At 50.8% G+C, this 16925-nt stretch overlaps 1 protein-coding gene across 2 annotated transcripts; it reads right to left on the bottom strand.

Moving 5' to 3' along the window:
* Positions 1 to 1657: 1657 nt before the first annotated feature.
* Positions 1658 to 10673, bottom strand: Tfap2c (transcription factor AP-2 gamma). 2 transcript variants are annotated; one of them, XM_051143888.1, is made up of 7 exons: positions 10368 to 10673; positions 8326 to 8811; positions 8156 to 8207; positions 6603 to 6819; positions 6040 to 6158; positions 3128 to 3272; positions 1658 to 2029 (listed from the first exon to the last, which is right to left on the bottom strand). In XM_051143888.1, exons 1-7 carry the CDS (start codon positions 10413 to 10415, stop codon positions 1744 to 1746), a joined length of 1353 nt encoding a protein of 450 aa, XP_050999845.1. In that variant the 5' UTR covers positions 10416 to 10673; the 3' UTR covers positions 1658 to 1743. The 2 variants fall into 2 exon arrangements, with proteins under 2 accessions (XP_050999845.1, XP_050999846.1); XM_051143889.1 differs by lacking the exon at positions 10368 to 10673 and adding an exon at positions 8996 to 9790.
* Positions 10674 to 16925: the final 6252 nt, after the last annotated feature.

The following is a 16925-nucleotide window of genomic DNA, read 5'->3' as shown; positions in this document are numbered from 1 at the left end:
ACACCTCTTGGGTTGGAGGGATGCAATTCCCTCCCCTTAAGATTTGCCCGAGGAACACCACCCATTCAACCAGGATCAGTCATTCGTATGCAATGATATTCAGTGCTTCTCAAGACTGTGACCCTAGGCTTGCAGAACCCACAAAGCAGCAGAGTACAGGCTGGGCACACTGGAGGCCTTTCACCAAAAGGCAAACAGAACAAAGTTAACCCCCTCTCTCTATAACAAACTGCCCACCCTGAGCAGCTTCCCAGCACCCCCAGGTGCTGATACTCAGCCAGGGACGGACAGAAGGATTGGGGGCAGCTAAGCAGCCTCACTCAAGCAAGAAAAGCTTCAAGACCCTCCCATAGCACTAAGAAGTCCTTACTCCACAAAGAGTTAAAAACAAAGCACAGTCAGGGCTCAAGTCAGGCCTGATGAATCCTACTCATCCTAGGAGCCAGGGAAAAACGGGTCAGAACCAGACTTTCAGAGATTCTATCGAGAATATTTTTTATTTTACAGGTATCATTCACACAACAATTATTTAGGTAGCACTTACAGGCATAGAGGTTCAATCCCAATCCACACTTCACCCACACAACTGTACTCTAGACCTTCTGGTTCAGCCCGCAGGAACGAGATGTATATTGCTTTCTAAACAGCTCCAATGAAGTACTATTACCCGACCAGCCGAGAGCAAAGGCCAGCTTCGCCTTCAGTCTCAATACCCTGTGTGCGTATGCATAAAACCTAGAGGGGCTATGTTACCCATCACCATTAAAGTTAATATTAAAATTGAATCCCATTTCTCAAAAAGTCATAAGAAGTATTTACAGATCCCATTAAGTTATGCATAAATAAAATCTGTACACTCAACAGTTTCTCAACACAGAGCCTCCTCAGGACTTGGGGATGACGGGTACTGCTGTGTGCCTACCCTCTTCAAGTTTACGTGGAAAAAAAAAAATTAAGATATGAAATAAATATGCAAATAAACCTTCTATACCTTAAAGGAACAGGTCATTTAAAACATTCTATCAAAAGAATTTTAAACTTCAATATTTTTTTTTTAAAGAGGAAGGAAGCATGAAACAACCAGCAGGCTTTGCTTTTTAAGTTTTTTGAAACCAGGAGACCCTTTTTGAGCAGGGGCTCGAAGCCTGCCACATTCCACTGTGAATAGCTGCTAAGAACATCTGACCTTTGGCTCCTACCAGAAGGTGTGATCACTGACGGGGTGGGGAATGCTAGATAAATACTATTTTCTTTTTTTTTTTAGATAAATATTTTAGTGGACATAAATGTCAGCCATTACCTTAACACTGCAAAAAAAAAAAAAATAATAATAAGTTATGAATGATCGATCCCTTTGTCTTTACTCCCGTGCACCATCTGCCCTGTCAGCAGCTGAGTGAGGGGGTTTCCGGTTGGCCCAGAGGTTCTCACAAGGGTGGTTCTAAAACTCATAGCACCTTTCAGAGAGGGACTGGATTTCCAAAAAATAAACGTTTAATGAGTAAAAGAACCAAACCAAATCTCTCCAGGATAGCATGTCCAGGGTTAAGTAGAAAAGTCACAAAGACTCCAAGAGGGCAGGTCCAGAGTGAGGTGGGTAATTGCTTGCCCGGGGGCTGATCGCATCCCAGACTGCCCCAGCGGAGGGGGCTTGCCCAGGGCTGATCACGTCCCAGGCTGCCCCAGCACAGGGGGCTTTGGTCCTCTCCTTTCGCTCTCTGGCCTCTGTGCATGCACTTTTTTTTACTTCCGCTGCTTCTCCATTTTCTCCATCGGTTTGGTGGAGTCAGCTGGACTCTGGTCTCCAGGATTCATGTAGGATTTGTCGATGGTGATTAGAGCCTCCTTGATGTAATTCTGCATCGCAGATATGGCGGCACAGATGGCCTGGCTGCCAAAGCCATGAGTGATCAGGCTGAAATGAGACAAGCAGTTTTGTATGTTCGTCTCCAAGACTGGGGTGGGCCTGCTGTTCCCATTGGGTGTCCGGTCTTGATGGAGAAGGTCTGTGAATTCTTTGCACACTTGCCTGTGAAGACAGTGGGGTAAATGTCACTTGGCTCTTGACACAATAAATTCCTCCTGATCCTATTAAAAGCAAGAATGTATCTACTGGCTGGGCATACGTGGTAGTGTACGCCTTTAATCCCACTACTCAGGGAAGCAGAGGCAGGTAGACCAATGTGAAATTGAGGCCAGCCTGGTCCACAAATCAAGTCGAGGACAGGCAAGGTTATACAGAGAAAGAAATGCTGTCTCAAAAACCCAAAAGAGTATTTACTTACTTGCTTTCCATTTACTTAGTATTTTTGAGACAGTCTCCAAAGGTGGAGCCTGGCCTTGAACCTACCATGTAGTCAAGAGATCATAGGTATTCATCTCTATTCTTGGTATGAGCTTGCATGTATGCTAGGCAAGCACTCTATATCAAGGGAGACATCCCTGCCTTCACTTCCTCCCATGCATTTTTGTTGTTGTTGGGTTGTTGTTTTGTTTTGTTTGTTTGTTTTCTTTCTTTCTTTCTTTCTTTCTTTTTTTTTTTTTTTTGAGGGAGAAAAGGGTTTCTCTGTATAGGCCCGGCTGTCTGTCCTGGAACTCACTTTGCACACCAGGCTAGCCTTGAACTCAGAGATCCACCTGCCTCTGCCTCCCCGTGCTGGGATCACGGGCCTGCATCACAGTGCTCAGTTTTATGTAATGCTCACCTGGCTTTATGCACACGAGGCAAATCCTACTGAGCCACACAAACCCTCGCACATACCCAGATGCAATAAGCAGGGTGTTCTGACCACTGGGAGCCGAGTCAGCAGCCTCCAAGTCACCTGGGATGAAGCAATTCACCATGGTTCCCCCGCCTCTAACTCTACTAAAGGTCGCTGTTCTGACTCGGCAAAGCTCTAGCCATTTCCTATTGCAGTGGCCTTTTTTTGGTTTGGGGGGTTTATGTTTTGTTTTGGTTTTGGTTTTTCGAGACAGGGTTTCTCTGGGTAGCCTTGGCTGTTCTCGAACTCACAGAGATCCACCTGCCTCCGCCTCTGGAGTTCTGGGATTAAAGGCGTGTGCCTCACCACACCCGGCTGGCTTTTTGGTTTTGAGTTTGCGGAGTCTGTACAGGCCAAATACTCACTGTGCTGCCAACAACATGCTCTTCCGCGTGGCCATCTCATTTCGTCCCCCAAGATGTGGTCTTGTTAAATAGTCAGCCACTGCTTTACTGGGAAACTCAGCTTCGCAGACATAGGCAAAGTCCCGTGCCAAGTGGACAGCTTCGCCTGCAACAGCAGCAGTTGCCAGGAGGTTTAGGGTCTAGAGTAATCAGCCAAGTTATATTTTCCCCCTCGAGACAGGGCTTCTCTCTCTCTCTCTGGAAACAGGTTTTCTATGTGTGGCTTTGGCTGTCCTGGACTCACTTTGCAGACCAGGTTGGCCTCAAACTCACAGAGATCCACCTGCCTCTGTCTCCTGAGTGCTGGGATTAAAGGCATGCGCCACCATGGCGCGATATTTATGTATTTGAGTGCTGTCTTCCTGCCCAGAAGAAGGTATCAGATCCCATTATAGATGGTTGTGAGCCACCATGTGGTTGCTGGGAATTGAACTCGGGATCTCTGAAAGAGCAGCCAATGCTTTTAACCACTGACCCATCTCCTTTCAGCCCCTTACTTTGTCTTCTAAAGTGAAACCTGGTACTGTGACCTGCCATTAGGTGCTCACCCATCTGCTATTTGTTTCTTTCTTTCTCCCCCGCCCCTTTTATTTTTTATTTTTTGGATTCTCAAGACAGGGTTGCTCTGTGTAACAGCCTTTGCTGACTTGGGCTCTCTTTGTAGACCAGGCTGTCTTCGAACTCAGAAATCCACCTGCCTCTCCCTCCCTGAGTGATGGTATTAAAGGCATGCGCCACCACACCCGGCTCTATCTGTTATTCTTTATTTGTTTGTTTGTTTTTTCGAGATAGGGTCTCTCTGTGTAGTCTTGACTGTCCTGGACTTGCTTTGTAGACTAGGCTGGCCTCGAACTCAGTGATCCGACTGCCTCTGCCTCCTAAGTGCTGGGATTAAAGGCGTGCGCCACCACCGCCCGGCTTCCCACTATCTATTACTCCTATTGTTCATGTATGTGTGTGTGCCTGTATGAGTGCATGTGAGTGCACACTACTGCATGGCTGGGGGTGGGGTGGGGGGTCAGAGGACAACCTTCAGGAGTTGATGCTCTTGTTTCCAGGCAGGGTCTCTAGTGTCTACCATGCTTCCTAGGGTGGTAATCTAGAATATTTTCTCTCTCTTTTTTTTTCTCCCTAGGTGTTTTGAGACAGGGTTTCTCTGTGGAGCCCCAGCTGTCCTGGAACTCACTCTGTAGACTAGGCTGGCCTCAAACTCAGAGATCTGCCTGCCTCTGCCTCTTGAGTGCTGTGATTAGAGGTATGCACTGCCACCACATGGCTTAGTGATCTGGACTCTTGCTTTTAAGACAGGGACTCACTGTGCAGCAAAGAGTAGCCTGTAACTTGCTATAAATGGACCAGGCTGGCCTTGAACTCAAAAGATGAATCCTCCAGAGTGCTAGGATTAAAGGTATATACCACAACTCCTTAAAAAGAAGAAAAGAATCAAACTGTTGGGCAGTGAAGACAAGAAGCTCAGGAGTTCAAGTTCATTTTAGGCTACACAGCCAGCTGGGGACACAGGAGACTCAGTTTCAAAAGTCAGTTCAAACAGGAAGTGGTACAGCAGAGCAATCAGCCTACAACCTGGGCACTCAGGAGGTTGAAGTTGGAAGTTCAAGGCAAAGATGGAACTCTGGTGGTGCTGTCTGAGGTCCTGGGTTTAACCAGCAATAATACTAGGAAGAAAGTAGAGAGTAGGGGCATCTTAACTGAAGGGGGGGGGGGGTGAAGCCTTACCCCAGGAGTTTAGGGGTTTCAGGAGTGATGAGAGAGAAAGTAGGGGAGAAAAGAAAAAAAAAAAAAAAACCCCATCATTTCTTCTTCCAATAAAGGTGACCTGGCTTTAGAACTCAGGACTGTGGAGAGGCCAGAGGTGAGCCAGAACCCAGGCGCCATTGTTGGAACACCCACTTTCTTATTCAAACTTCTCAGCGCAGCTAGGAAGGAAGCCTGGCAAAGGCGTGGTAGCAACCCACCCGACCCCCTGCTCCACACAAGCCAGCTGTTCTCACTCAGGCCTTTCTGCTCGCCCTGACCTCCAAAGGCACAGTGAAAAGGCATGGAGGGGCTCTGCCAAGTCCCTTTCAGCACTGCAGTCACACCGTGCAGCAAAGGAAAAGAAGGCGGCAGCGTTCAAAAGACAGCTCTGCTCTGGAGAGCATCTTGTAGCCATGCACCCCTCAGCCTTCAGGCCAGGTCGGGCTGACTGCACGGGGCCCTGAGGACCGACCTAAGCTGGAAGAACTGCTAAGCTCACCCTCCTGGCTTTGGTAGCAACGTGCTCCTTGCTGTTTGCTTGGTTTTCTTTCTTTCTAGTTTCTTTTTTTGGCATTCTTGGCTACCTTCCAGGCTGGGGGAAGGGTCTCCATTCAAAAATTGGACTGACACAGCTATGACCTCAGGAACGGAGAAAGAGGCTCATTTGTGAACCATTGGTTTCGTTCCTTTTTTTTTTTTTTTTAAACCCCTTTTGATGGAAGAGGGATAAATGGTGAAGTGAGCCAGTGCCCACTGTATACACCGGGCAGGATCCTGATGTCCCCAGCCAGAAAAACATACCAGAAAACCAGCAGTTCTGACTCTTGGAGGGTATATCACTGACAGACCGCACCTTTCAGCTTTCAACAGCTAGTTCGCTTCACAGGGACAGCTCTGCTGTTCTGTCCTATGACTGCATAGGTTCAGAGATGAAATTTTTGGTACCATGACCTTCTGAGTGAAGCTCACGGCATATAAGCATCACCTTGTCAGGGAAAGTGCTACAACTCACCGCGGATGAGCACAGTTGAAAACCGCTCTAATTTCCGTGTGGGAGCCACATCTAGGAGGATAGCCTCAAAGTCAGGAAAAGTAAAAGGCACAGCTGTACTGACCTTCCACGAGAGAAGTGAGCAGGGTGACATGGGCAGCTTTCCGTCTCCCAGCTGGAAGATTTAGACCAATTTTGTCCAACTTCTCTCGCAAGGACCGGCCTCCGTTTTTGGATTTTGCTCTGTGTGGAAAAGAAAGTTTGCTACTCTCAAAAAACAAACAAAACAACCCCCCCCAAAAAAAAATTTCAGATGGCAAACAGACTACACTTCTTTCTAAAAATCTCAGAATACTGCACTAGTAGGGGTGCAGAAAGCCTGACTCAGGGCTCTACAGTCCCAAGAAACTCCCTTGGGGGGGACAAAACACTGGAAGCACCCCCTTCCTCCCCCTCCCCGCAGCTGCTGCCTCTTAATCGCAACCAAATGATAACCTGTTACTGCTGTTTTAACGCCTTCTGCACTTGGCGCTTTCGAAAAGATATGCACTAAAAAGCTCTCTTAACACAGATTAGAATTCAGCGTTAAGATATAAAAGTTACATAAATGTTAAAAATACCTCCAAGACCCTCGTTCATAGTCACCTTTGGTTACCCAACCCCCAGGGGGCCCTGAACGTGTGTCACCTTCTGAGAACACCTCCCAGGAGCGAGGCGTTTAGGCATTCGGGTGGTGACAGTCGCCTCTGTACCTCAGCCACTGTCACTTTGTACTTAGACGTGGAGCTGAGCAAGGAGAGTCTTCCAGGGACAGAGCAGAACACCTCGCTGGGGTTCATGACAGCTCCCACTAGGTCCTTTGGGCAGGGGATGCCCAAAGGGTTCTTGGTCATTGAAATGGGTCCTGCAAGGGGACGGTAGAACAGGTCTGTCATTAGAAACGGATGGAGCAGAAGCAGAGACCTTCCAGACCGCCAAACCGAAGGTGGAAAGTCTGCACCCTGAACTACATACTGCAAAAAGGCCTTTGAAAGCCACACTCTTTCTTCAAAGACTGGAATTTGAAGCCATGAGTTAACACCTCCAAACCTTAATTAGTCAAGATTCCGTGCACGGAGGAATTGGGGTCCTCCCCCGTTTTTTTCTCCCAGTTCCTGGCCACTACAGTAATCTGTTTAATTAAAGCATTTGCTTTCAGAAAACTGCTTCAATACGAAATAAATGGCATCCTTCCCCCCCCTCCCCCCACCCCCGTGAGCCGAAACCACAGGACACATTTAGATCAATGGCCAAACCCTTCAGTGCAGCTGACACCCCAATTCAGAGACACGGATTAGCCAAACCTGTTTAAGTCCCCTCAGAAATGTTAGTTTGTTTTCCAGGTTTTTCTCTCCAAATTCCATCCTCTCTCAATTTACTAATGCAGTTCACCGTTTTAAGACCTTAACTCCCTGTAATTTAGGATGGTTCCATTTCCCCTTAAGAAGACTGTAAGCCTGTCGGGCTGTAAATTAATCAAGAACCACCCACCCAACTGTAATCTCATTTCCCCAATCCCCTCCCTCCTATAAAACCCCCAAAGCCCATCCTTATTAAGGCAGTGTATTAGGAGAAACCCATTAAAAAGTGTTAGAATTAAGGGTCTCTCCAATACAGATTAAACAAAATCCCTTCTATGCCGGTTAGGTGTTTGCTGCCAAGCCTGCCTGGCGCTCGGACTCTGAAACCCATTAGGTTCGATTTTGACCCCCATATGTAATAATAGATGTACTTCTAAAAGGTAAAATTAGGCCAATTTGCTCAACAATAAAGACTGTCATAGAAGGTACTTGTTTGTATTCCCCCCCCCCTTCTTGTTGTTTGCAAGTTAAAAATACCAAACTGTTAAGGCCGGCTCTAGGCTTCCAGTGAGTTCAAGGTCCTCCTGGGTCACAGAACTAAACATTGTTAAAAAATTAAAAAAAACAAAAAAAAACAAAAAAAAAAACAAAAAAAAAAAACACCACCAACAAAAATCTTTTAAAATTTAAAGCTCTTCGGAGTTCTTTTCGTCCAGGTCAGAATAATGACTTTTTACTCCCTCCAACGGTAGTCTCCTGGACTCATCATCGCCAGGCCCCTGCTCCACTAGATGACCCATGCTGGCTACTTAATACCCGCCCCCCAACCTTGTCAGAAAAGCGGCAACTTCACTGCTTAGGGCTGCATACACACCACAGGGGACGCCTAGAGTTGTTTACCTTTGCGAATGACAGTCTGATCGTGTAGAAGCAGGTGCGGATCATCCACGTTCTGGGGGGGCGGGGGGGGGGAAATGACAATTTTCTCTTGAGTTTGGAGAAAGGTGAAAAGGCTAGAGAGTATGCAGAGGTAAGGTAGCTCCCCCGGCCCCCAAGCCCGCCCTGCTCACCTGCACGTCCTCAATGGGGTGACCCATCTCGTGCAGCCCCAGGTTCTCCGCCAAACCAGCGGCTTCCAGGGCGTGCGCGTGAGGCAGTAGCAGGTCGGAACGGCGGTAAGCTTCCCGCCGGGCGCTCACCGCGCCCCCCTCCAGCCCAGAAATGTGGGGTAGCAAGCCTGCAGGGCGCCCGTGGTGTGAGGCCAGGCTAGCACCCTCCTGGCTCTGTCGACCGGGCCAGGTTTGCTGTTGGCTGCCGGTGGCGGCAGGCTGGTGCAGGGGGTTGATGGCGGCGGCGTAAGCCTCTCCCAGGTGCGAGTAAGGGTCGGCTGACTGCGAGTACGCCAGCTGCTGGTAGGGAGGCGGGAAGTAAGGAGGAGGCTGGTACTCCGCAACCCCGGTGTGCGAAAGAGGCGGCGCCGGACTGTACAGATGTTGTCCCGCAGAAGAGAGGTGGGGGATGCGCGGGTTCCCATTGCTGCTCGCGTCGTGGCGATCCTGGAAGAGAAATGGCAAAAACCCGGTTAATACGAAACCCTGCTACAGCGAACCGGTAAGCCAAGAAAGGGGCACCTACGCGCCCCAACAAGCTCGTGCCACCCATCTCGACAGGCCCCTGAACCCGAGGGCACCCGGGGACAATGCGCCCCAGGGACTTCGTTGTAAATTATCTGTCTAAGACCTGGGGGAACGAGTCCTTCAAGCACACTGGCGAAGGCTTCCGCGCTGTGTTGCTTGGGGCGCTCGGAGGTGCCAAATGCGAGCTCCCGGCAGCAGTCCGGGAGAGGCCGCGCCTTTGGCGGCCACCCGTGCCCCGGGAAGTCGGCGTGTGGCGAACTCGTCTCAAGGCGCACTCGCTCACCAGCCTTCCCATGTCGACCCAGCGAGCCTAAAGCTGCCGTTGCGGATGGTAAGCAAAGCAGGCGGCAAAGGGCGCATTTTCCCCGCCCTAAGGACCTTCCCTCCCTCTCACTCCCTTAAGAGGCAAGAACGCCGGGAAAGTGACACTCCCAGGTAAGGCCAGATCTGTAAAGTCCTCCAGCGAGACTTTGGCACCAACACGCGGGCCCAGAGCTGGGATCCTTGTTAGCCAAGCCGGTGCCTTCTGCGCCTTAGGAAGTAAGGTCTTCCAGCCCGGCACAGTCAAGGTTCTCACACAAGCCGGTGTAGAGAAGGAATGAAAAGACTCTGCCAAATTGGGCAACCTTTGCCTGCGCACGTCCCCTCGCCCCAAGGCGGGTCAGACTTAATTCCTAAAAGATGTGTCTTCATCAGTCCTGGGGGTCACAAGGGTAGTAGGGACACAGGGACGGGGCACTGTCGCCCCCTAGCGGAATCTCCCGGGCATGCAAGAAGGGGCAGCCCCTGGAGGTCGCGCGGGCGAGCTGCGCTCCCGCAGGCTAGCCGCTTGGGCTCTCCTCGGCACGTTACCCAGTGCTCGCCTCGCGCCGCCTGAATCTTCTTCCTCTTCCCGCTCGCCGCCTCCCTCCCTCCTACTCTCCGAAACTCTAGCTCAACCTGTCCGACAGGATAGAGTACTCGCGAGCGCTCAAGGCCCCATCTGGCCTCACCCCCACCCCATAGTCCCCAACCCCCACTTCTCTTGAAAACCAAGCTGCAGTTGTTTGGATTTTCCCCCCCTTTCCCGAGGAGGTAGCAGGGCAGGTGACAAGCCTTCCTTGGAGGAGACTCCGCAAAGGTGTCGCCGGCAGAGAAGCCTTCGTGGACACTTTGGGCAGACTTCGTGGGGAAAAGCCACGTCTGAGAGTCGGAGACAGGACGCTCTTCGGGGAAAACGGAAAGGAGGGCCGTGCGCTTCTTAGGAACCCACTGTTGAGCTCTGTGGGTGGGTCTGCCATGCTCTTGCCAGGCCTCGTCCCCGAGGGACAAGATCAGATTCAACAAGGGGCCCAGGAGATGGCCGAGGCGTGTCCAGAGGACTGGCCCTTATCCCTCCCGGAGGCGAGAGCTCCGCGCGAACGTCCCCAGCCTCAGCCCAAGGTCCCGGGACACTGCTCGGGGCGGAGGGGCTACGTCCCCTAGCCCCCGCTCACCTCGCAATCCTCTTCATACTTGACATTATCTGTTATTTTCCACAACATGGCGTCCGGCGTCCCCCAAAATAGTCGCCAGTTAAATCCAGGCTCCCCCCACCCCCCGAGCGGTAAATCCACAATCGGGGTCACGGTGGCCAGGCGTCTGCCGTCGCCCCCGCCGTGCGCGGGCCTCGCTGTCCGGGTCACTGGACGCGCATTGGTGGCTATACGCGTAGATGTGGCCGCTGTAGGTGTGTAGAGGCCTTAGCCGTGGACCGGAGAAGCCTCACCCTCACAGTGTCCCGACGATAGCCGGGGGACCCGAACGCCTTAATGAGAAGGAAATTATCATAACTCCTCCCCGGAGGCCGGCACCGAGGCCCAGGCGCCGGGCGGGGCGGCCCCTAGCCAGTCCCTGCATAGCTCCGCCCCGCACCCTGCCTGTCGTCTTGCAGGGCCGGGGCGTTGCGAGGGGCTTGCAGGGGCATAAGTGGGCGGTCTCTGACAACCGCAGACCTGCCAGGCTTGGGTACCGGAACGTGGCTTCCTTTGCCAGCCCCCTTGCACACCTGAGATTGGCAGAGCTGACAGTCGGGATTTCCCCACCTCAAGAACCTTTCTTCATCCTCCTAAAGATGGATGTCACTTGAGAGTTGAAGACCTCATTCCGGGGTGTCTCAACTCCTGGGGTTCCCTGACACCCTGCCCCAGCAGCTCTGACAGAGACTTTGGCAGCTGAAGCCCCAATATGTCCTAACGTCTTCCCCTTACCTTCTTCTCAGTACTTTACTGTCCTGCCCATTGGGGGAAGGGAGGGGAGGGCTTCTGAGGAGTCTGGTACCCGGCTCCGAAGAAAGAGCAGCTCACAGTAATATCTACTCAGAATAAATCGGACGAAGGCGTGTCACCGCTGTCGCCCGAAGGTGTATCTCTGGCTGCTGGCCATGGTTTGAGGAGACCCGAGCTCCCCGCCCAGGCCCATCCCTGCGGAGTACAGGTTCCACAGTTGGAAAGGGCTAACCCTTCAGAAGCCTCAACTCACCAGGGTAAAGCGGTTTCAGACAGAACAAACCTCCAAGCGCTACGGGCAGGGCCTGGTGGGGTGAGGAGGTGTCTGAGAGTGGGAGGGGGCTACGAGGAGGTCACTCTTGGAGATAGGGGCACGTCTCATCCCACAGAAGGCAAAGGCAATGCTCCTTCCACAGAATACTGCTGAACCCCAAGAGTTAGCACTCGAGTCAAAAGCAACGTTCACTGTTGATCTTTTTTAAATTTAAAGAAACGAAATTAATTGGACCAATTATTATAGTTAATTTTTTCATTCCAAACAGAAAGCCTGTAATTCTCGAGAGCTAATTTTTTGGTCTATTCCAACAGTATGTGGAGATTGGCTTCAAACTGGAGACAGGGACTATTTCAATTCGATTGCGAAGCCAATTATGCAATCCTTGATACCCATCAGCCTAGTGGCCAGGACTGTGAATGCGCCTCCAGTATCCACAGAATAAAGTAATTTGCCATCTCTCTGCTCCTCCTGAGTCGTTTAAGCATTTCTTTAACCCAGAGAGGCCCAAAGTAAAGTAACTAAAACTAAAATAGATGTCGTCCAAGCCAACCGGTCCCCACTGCCTTAAGAGAATCGCCACATGCAAGATGGCTTTCCAATTTGTTGGCGCTAAAAATCCCAGGAAGTTGGAAACGCGGGAAACAAAGTCTTGCTTTCCCACCCCCACCCCACCCCGCTACGTTTTAAAGGCATGCGATCCTGACACCAAGCTTCCAAAACACAGAGGCCCTGGAATTAGTGAAGAGAACACCTGTTCCAGAAAAAAAAAAAAAATGGATTCGATGCTGCCGGCACGCTGGTGCCCAAGACTAGGAAGATCCGGTTCCAGGCTCTTTCTAGAAGGCGACTGTGGAGCATTAGGTGCCATGTCTGGTGGAGTTCGGTTCCTCTCTTGGCCTAGGGTGCGGCTCACCCAATTCCTGGCTCTCGCTGTCTTCCCACCGTTGCGCTAGCCCAAACAGCCCAGAGGGACCGAGTCTTTTCTGTTGCGGGCTTTTGGCCCTGGCGAGAGGAGGGGGGGCGGGGGGGGGACAAGGGTCTGCACTCGCCTCTCCTCAGTCTGGGAGTCTGGGGACTTGGGAACCGCAAGACAAGGCTATTCATTTTCTCTAAAGTGACAGCGCAGCGCTTAATAGAGAGGTGGCTTGCACTCATCATCTCCAGGACTCTGAGGGACCTTGTCCCAACCACACCCGGCTTAGGGGCCCGATGCCTGGACAAACTGTCCAGGTGCGGGAAGCTTCCGCCTTCCTTGAGCTCAGCTTTTCGGCCAGGTGCTCCGGCACTAGGATCTACCCTCGCCCGGGGAAAGACCCAGACGCTGCAGTTGCGCCCCTTGGCTCCCAGGGCTGTGGAATGTGCCCACTCTGACCCCGCCACCCTACCCCACGCGGGACTGAGAACTTGCTATAAGGTCCCGGTACAGCCAAAGCTGAGATATAGGGAGTGGAAGGCTGTCAGGGGCTCCGCTCTGCCGCCCCCTAGGGAGCCTGCAGTCACTCACACGCTAGCAATTTAGGACCCACTCCTGAGTCAGCAGATGGCCCAGGAAACCGGACTGAAGGCGACTGGGTGTGTGCAATACCACCGGGCGCCTCAAATGCAAGCCACCTCCAAAGAAGCACGCAAGGGTGCTTCTGTCAATGGTGCTTTGGGGGCCCCAGTCTCCTATGCCTGCCACCACTCAAGTCTAGAGAAGGCAGCTTGGAGTTATCTATAAAGCTGGACTGTGACGTGTACAGGACTCTTCTTTTCGCCGTAGGGAAGGGGGTCCCGAGAACAGGTGGACCCCCCCAAGCACTTTTGCAAGCTCAGCGGCTCTATTCCACCCCTCAGGACAATGAAGGACTACTGTCAATTACCGGCTAGCTCGGGTTGGGTAGGGCCCTAGAAACCGGTTTCTGCCACAAATCTCTGGAGGAGGGTGCCCATCCACGTCCCACTCATCTATCCTAGACCTTGAACTTGAAACAGCTCCCAAAAAGGCCGGCGAGATGGCTCCATGGGTAAAGGCGCTTGCTGCCAAGTGTAAAAGCACAAGGTGAATCCGCGGGATCCACAGGGCAAGAAGAGAGAACCGACTTCCGCAAGCTATCCACAGACATAGACACAGCAGGCCCAGGAACAGGCGTGTGCGCGCACACACTAAATACATGCATAAATAAACACATACCTTAAAAAAAAAAAAAACCACAAAGAGCTTCCAGAACTAAGCCCAGGGGTGCTATTGACACCTCGGGAGCTCCAAAATAATACGAACCGATTAAAAAAAAAAAATCCCAGCAGAATAAACGCGCGCTGAGCGGACACACACCCTATATAGCCCATAGATGTGGAGCGGCCTCAGTCCACTCAGCTCGGTGAGTCCAGCTCAAGGCCGCAGGAGCTGAATTAGTTTCCCAGCCTTGCGATTTCCTACCAGGCAACTCTTTACAAACAGGCAAAATGAAGTGGGACTGAGGATCCTCAACTTCACCAGGCTTCCAGGGACCCGATCCTGCCCCAGGTCTGGAGCCTTGCTCTCCTTTGCTCAGCGCTTGGCCAAACCTTTTCTCTCTTCCGGAGCAGCTAAGGTGAATTTGAATTCAACTTCCTTCAAGCAACAAAACTACCTGGTGTCTAAGGCTTCTAGAGACTCCAGAACCCCGAAGGAGACACTGCCCTGTCCTGCCCCGCTGGGGACCCTGAACCGCTTAGAAAGTAGACCCCCCACCCCCGCCCCCGGCTTGTCACCTTCCCAAGACATCCGGGGGCCCATCCCCAAGTGACCTAACCTAACCGCTCCGAGCGCAGGCGGGAGACCCATATACCTAGAGGCCTTCTAGGGTCCTAGGCTTCCACACACCTCTAGGCCAGCTGAGCCCCGCGGCCTTAAGTCACTTATCTTAGTCGCCGCCAGGCGAAGGGGAGGCCCACTGTGGCCAACGGCTGGTGAGGGCAGCGGCAGGCTAGCACGCCAGAGCGACCCACCCAGCGCCGCCAGACGTCCCGCCAGCGGTCCTCCTCTGCCTAGCCAGTCTATGGATCTCGGATGCCCAGCATGCTCCTCACCCTTAGCAACTGGAAACTCATGGCGGTGGCTCTTGAGCCGGCTGGGAGCTGGGGTTAAAGACAGAGGTGCAGCCGGAAAGAGCTCCCCGAGGGCCGAGGCGTGAGCGGTAAAGTCGCTCGGAGCGTTTATATCTTAAAGGCAAAAGGGGGTGGGTGGAGAGAGAGTCTCTTGGAGGCCAGCTCTCGCTATTGGAAGGCACTCCTGGACAGGTCTCCTCCCTCTTACCTGACCTCCCTCCCACCCCTCGGAAACTCCACCTTTGAAAAGGGTCTTCTCTGAGGTTTTCAATGTTTACTTGTAGATGTAAAAAAGAATCTTTAAAACATTTAATTTTTAAAAGCCAAGCCATTGACATTTCCATGAATTTCCAGCGTCATTTCTAGTTTTGACCTAACTTCAGACACCTCTCGCTTTCCCAGATCTAGCTAAAAATTCAATTGGGAAGGGAATAATGAATTATCTGGGTGAAATGCAAGGAGGTGAGGCTGGGATCTTCCAATGCCAGAGTAAGTCTTCTGTGCCTGGTCACTAAGGAAACATTCCAGGTGCTCGGGTTTAGGAGGGAAAAGGGGGGAAAGAAAAAAAAAATCCAAGTGTAAAGTTCAAAAACAGTTAAGTAAAACTAAACTCAAAACAGAAGTAGATATGGTAGCTCACAGATACAGCCCCAAGACTGGGATAGCTGAGGCAGGAAGATGGAAGGTTTAGGGTCAATCTACCCTGTAGTAGCGAGTTCCAGGCCAGCCAGGGAAACCAAACACCTTCTCACTCTCAGGGGTCTGATCAGTTTTCCTATCTAACACCCTGTCCTGGTGACGGTGACGACTTGCCTGGCTTTTGTCCCGCCTCCAGAATTCCTCTAATGCAATACCTTATAAAAGGAAGGAGTGAGGAGAGTTGCAGCAACTTCCCAACTCTAACCCAGCTTCCTTTTGAGCCTTCAGAGGCTCCTGTCTTTTTGGTTTGTTTGTTTGTTGTTTTTTGTGTTTTGTTTTGAGACAGGGTTTCTCTGTATAATAGCCCTGGCTGTCCTCTTTGTAGACCAGGCTCAGAGGCTCCTGTCTTAAATGCAGGAAGAGATTTAATGACAGAGCCTCTCAGAGAAAGAATTTTTTTTTTTTTTTTTTTTTTTTTTTTTTTTTTTGAGGCTGGGTTTCTCTGTGTAATAGCCCAGGCTGTCCTAAGAAATGTAAATTTTTACTTTGCGCAAAACAAACAGTGATTGAAGCTCAGACACAAAGCCACCACAAGGGGCTTTTTTTTGTTTGTTGGGGGGGGGGAGAGGTTTTGTTTTGTTTTTTATCTTTTAACATTTTCTTCCAGTCACTTCTTGGACTAAAGACTTGAACACAAAAAGACAGGGGAAATGAATCATACTTGGAAGTGTAACTACAAGTGTGTGCGCGCGAGTGCATGTGCACGCGCACAAATCCCAGGATCCTTAAAAGAAAAATCACAAGCTCAAAGTGGAGCCTCCTGCCTCAGCCTCTGGAGTGCTAGGACCTGAGGTGTGGCCACCAGACTAGCCCTGCTTGGATTGCTTTCTTTGGATTCCGGGACTCAAGGCCTGGTATACCACCAAGCTGCACCTCCAGAACTTTAACTACTAATATAATTCATTTTAATAGCAGCACAGGCCACTCACAGAGTCCAGTCAGAGGACTCAGGCCAGACTATACCCTGAAGCAATAGGACGAGGCTGGGGGAGGGGAGACGTGGCTATGATAAAGCTGACGCATTTCCTTACAGTTGGAGGCTTCCTTTCTGCTGGGTTTGTTTGTTGTCCTCGGGGAGGGGTTTGCAACTAAAGTCACAATTATCTTTCAAAAGAAACACAGTAATCACTCTTGAACATTCTGGTTTTATTTATTTCAAACTTTGCTCCAGAAAAGAAATTTGGTTTGCTTTTTGTTGTTGTTACTGTTACATGTTTCTGGGGGGTGGGGGAGGGGTGGGGTGGGGGAGGGGTGGGTGGAGTTGGGGGTGGGGTGATTTTCCCCATGGTCTCTTGTTACTGCCCTTCTGAGTGCATATTACTCATAATTAAAAAAAAAAAAAAAAGAATCCAAGAAATTAAAAAGATACAAGAAAAAAAAAAAAAGATACAAGAAACCAAAAAGATACAAGAAACCAGATGTCATGCCAATACTCAGAAAGCTGAGGCAGGAAGATCGTAAGGTCCAGCCTGTCCTATGCTCCTTAACAAGGCCCTGTGGGGAAAAAAGAAAAACAGTAAACTGTATTACCTGCCCTTACCTGTCTTATCAAGGTAAATCATGAAAATTTGGCGCTTGGGTCTGTCACCATGGCTTATGCTTCTTACCCACATTCGGGAGATGAGGACAATGACAGTCAATCCAATGTCTCTTTGACTAGCTATGTCGTTCCTCGGGAGGAGCCCTGGTATACAAAGAGGAAGAAAAGCACTGGGGACAGGATCCATGGCTCACACCTTTAA

The sequence above is a fragment of the Acomys russatus genome, chromosome 4 (genome assembly GCF_903995435.1).
Source record: "Acomys russatus chromosome 4, mAcoRus1.1, whole genome shotgun sequence".
Taxonomy (NCBI): Eukaryota; Metazoa; Chordata; class Mammalia; order Rodentia; family Muridae; genus Acomys; species Acomys russatus.
Note: the sequence above shows the minus strand (reverse complement) of the source record. Positions and strands in the feature narration are given on the sequence as shown.